The sequence below is a fragment of the Phytophthora parasitica genome (assembly GCF_000247585.1).
Source record: "Phytophthora parasitica INRA-310 unplaced genomic scaffold supercont2.22, whole genome shotgun sequence".
In the NCBI taxonomy this organism is placed as follows: domain Eukaryota; phylum Oomycota; class Peronosporomycetes; order Peronosporales; family Peronosporaceae; genus Phytophthora; species Phytophthora nicotianae.
Window position 1 is genome coordinate 627,994 of NW_008649008.1, and position 1,374 is coordinate 629,367.

General features: G+C 55.7%; 2 protein-coding genes across 2 annotated transcripts; both read left to right on the top strand.

Annotated features, from left to right (window-relative positions):
* Positions 1–25: 25 nt before the first annotated feature.
* PPTG_10622 (hypothetical protein) lies at positions 26–386 on the top strand (the record flags this gene model as incomplete). Its single annotated transcript, XM_008906006.1, has 2 exons — positions 26–180; positions 257–386. The coding sequence occupies 2 exons, from the start codon at positions 26–28 to the stop codon at positions 384–386; spliced, it is 285 nt and encodes a 94-aa protein (XP_008904254.1).
* A 69-nt stretch (positions 387–455) lies between these two features.
* Positions 456–1,234, top strand: PPTG_10623 (hypothetical protein; the record flags this gene model as incomplete). Its single annotated transcript, XM_008906007.1, has 2 exons — positions 456–1,014; positions 1,089–1,234. 2 exons carry the CDS (start codon positions 456–458, stop codon positions 1,232–1,234), a joined length of 705 nt encoding a protein of 234 aa, XP_008904255.1.
* Between the last annotated feature and the right edge of the window lie 140 nt (positions 1,235–1,374).

Below are 1,374 nucleotides of genomic sequence, written 5' to 3' on the forward strand. Positions count from 1 at the left end.
AGTCTACCAGTCTTACGATTAAAACATGGTTCGCCGTGCTACGCTCCAAGTCAACGGATTCGTGTTCTTACTACCGGAGCACGTTGAAGGTCTCGCGGAATACCCGTTTTACGCGAAGGTTTCAGCGCTAACGGCTGAAAAGGTGACCGTCCGTTCGCTCGATCTGGACGACCCGGTCACGTGAGAGATCGACATCGACATTGCGCGAACGTTAACGGTCACGAAGATCGAGGCGACCCGTACACGTGTGCGCCAGCTCATGCGTCAAGCAGCATGGACCGAATCAGCCTCCGGCTTTTGGCACGGGCAGGTCGTTGGAATGGAAGGTCGCCTCGCACGTCTTCAACTGGAAGATCGAGTCGTCCTCGTTGAACCAGCGCGACTAACACCTGTGGCGCCGGTCGTGGCCCTGCTACTTCTTCGTGTACCTCTACATGCGGCCATGACGCGCGACCATGACGCGCGACGAACTGACCGATATGCAAACCACGATTCTTGATCGAATCCGGGACGGCAGTGCGGGCTCCCCCGCCTCCAATGCTATCCCGGCGATTTTGGACGGACTGGTACCCGTACCTGACATACCGAACGGAAATTCAACCCACCAGTGGATTGATCCACGTACCGGTACAGACTGTACACTTCGCCTGCAGCATGCAGTGGACTACGCCTTCGCAGTAGATGGTAACCATCCCATTCCCGCAGCTCTTCGAGCGACTATCGGGCCTTCATTTTGCCGAGACCCGATTCAGGTAGATCCAGTACCCGCGGGTTCTACTTCACAGGCAGGGGGTTCTTTTCAAGGTTCTCTACCGCCAGACCATGCCAACAGCATTATCTCCCTATTTGACCAAGAAGAACCCGCCAGTCCAGCTCGTGTGATGCCAGCTCGCCAAACTTCGGACTTCGAGCAACGCGCAGCTAGGCAGACTCCAGCGGTACACGTCACTACTACCGGCGTGTCTCCTCCAGCCGCACCACCCGGCTCTCACAGTTCGGGCAAACCTACCAACCGTTCGCCTTCACTAGACGCAAGAATCATGGAGCAACTCCTCGATCAACCTGATCTTCTGGCACGATTTGTTCAGGTGGTGTCTACAGCAAAAACACCCCGCCTACTACCGACTTCGACCGACGTCGAGGCACCTCGACGAACGTCAAAGTACGCATTTGCGCCGACAGCAGTTCAACTAGCGGTACACAACGGGATCACCGCTCCGGAACACCAAGGTAAGGATCCTTCTGTATTTGTAGAATCCGTTATCCATGCAGCTGCCGTGCGATTTCAACCTCACCCCGGGATCATTATTCGGCTCTACGACTTTCAATTCGGGATGTTTGGACTATCGCTTCTTCACTTGGCCCCATTCGGGG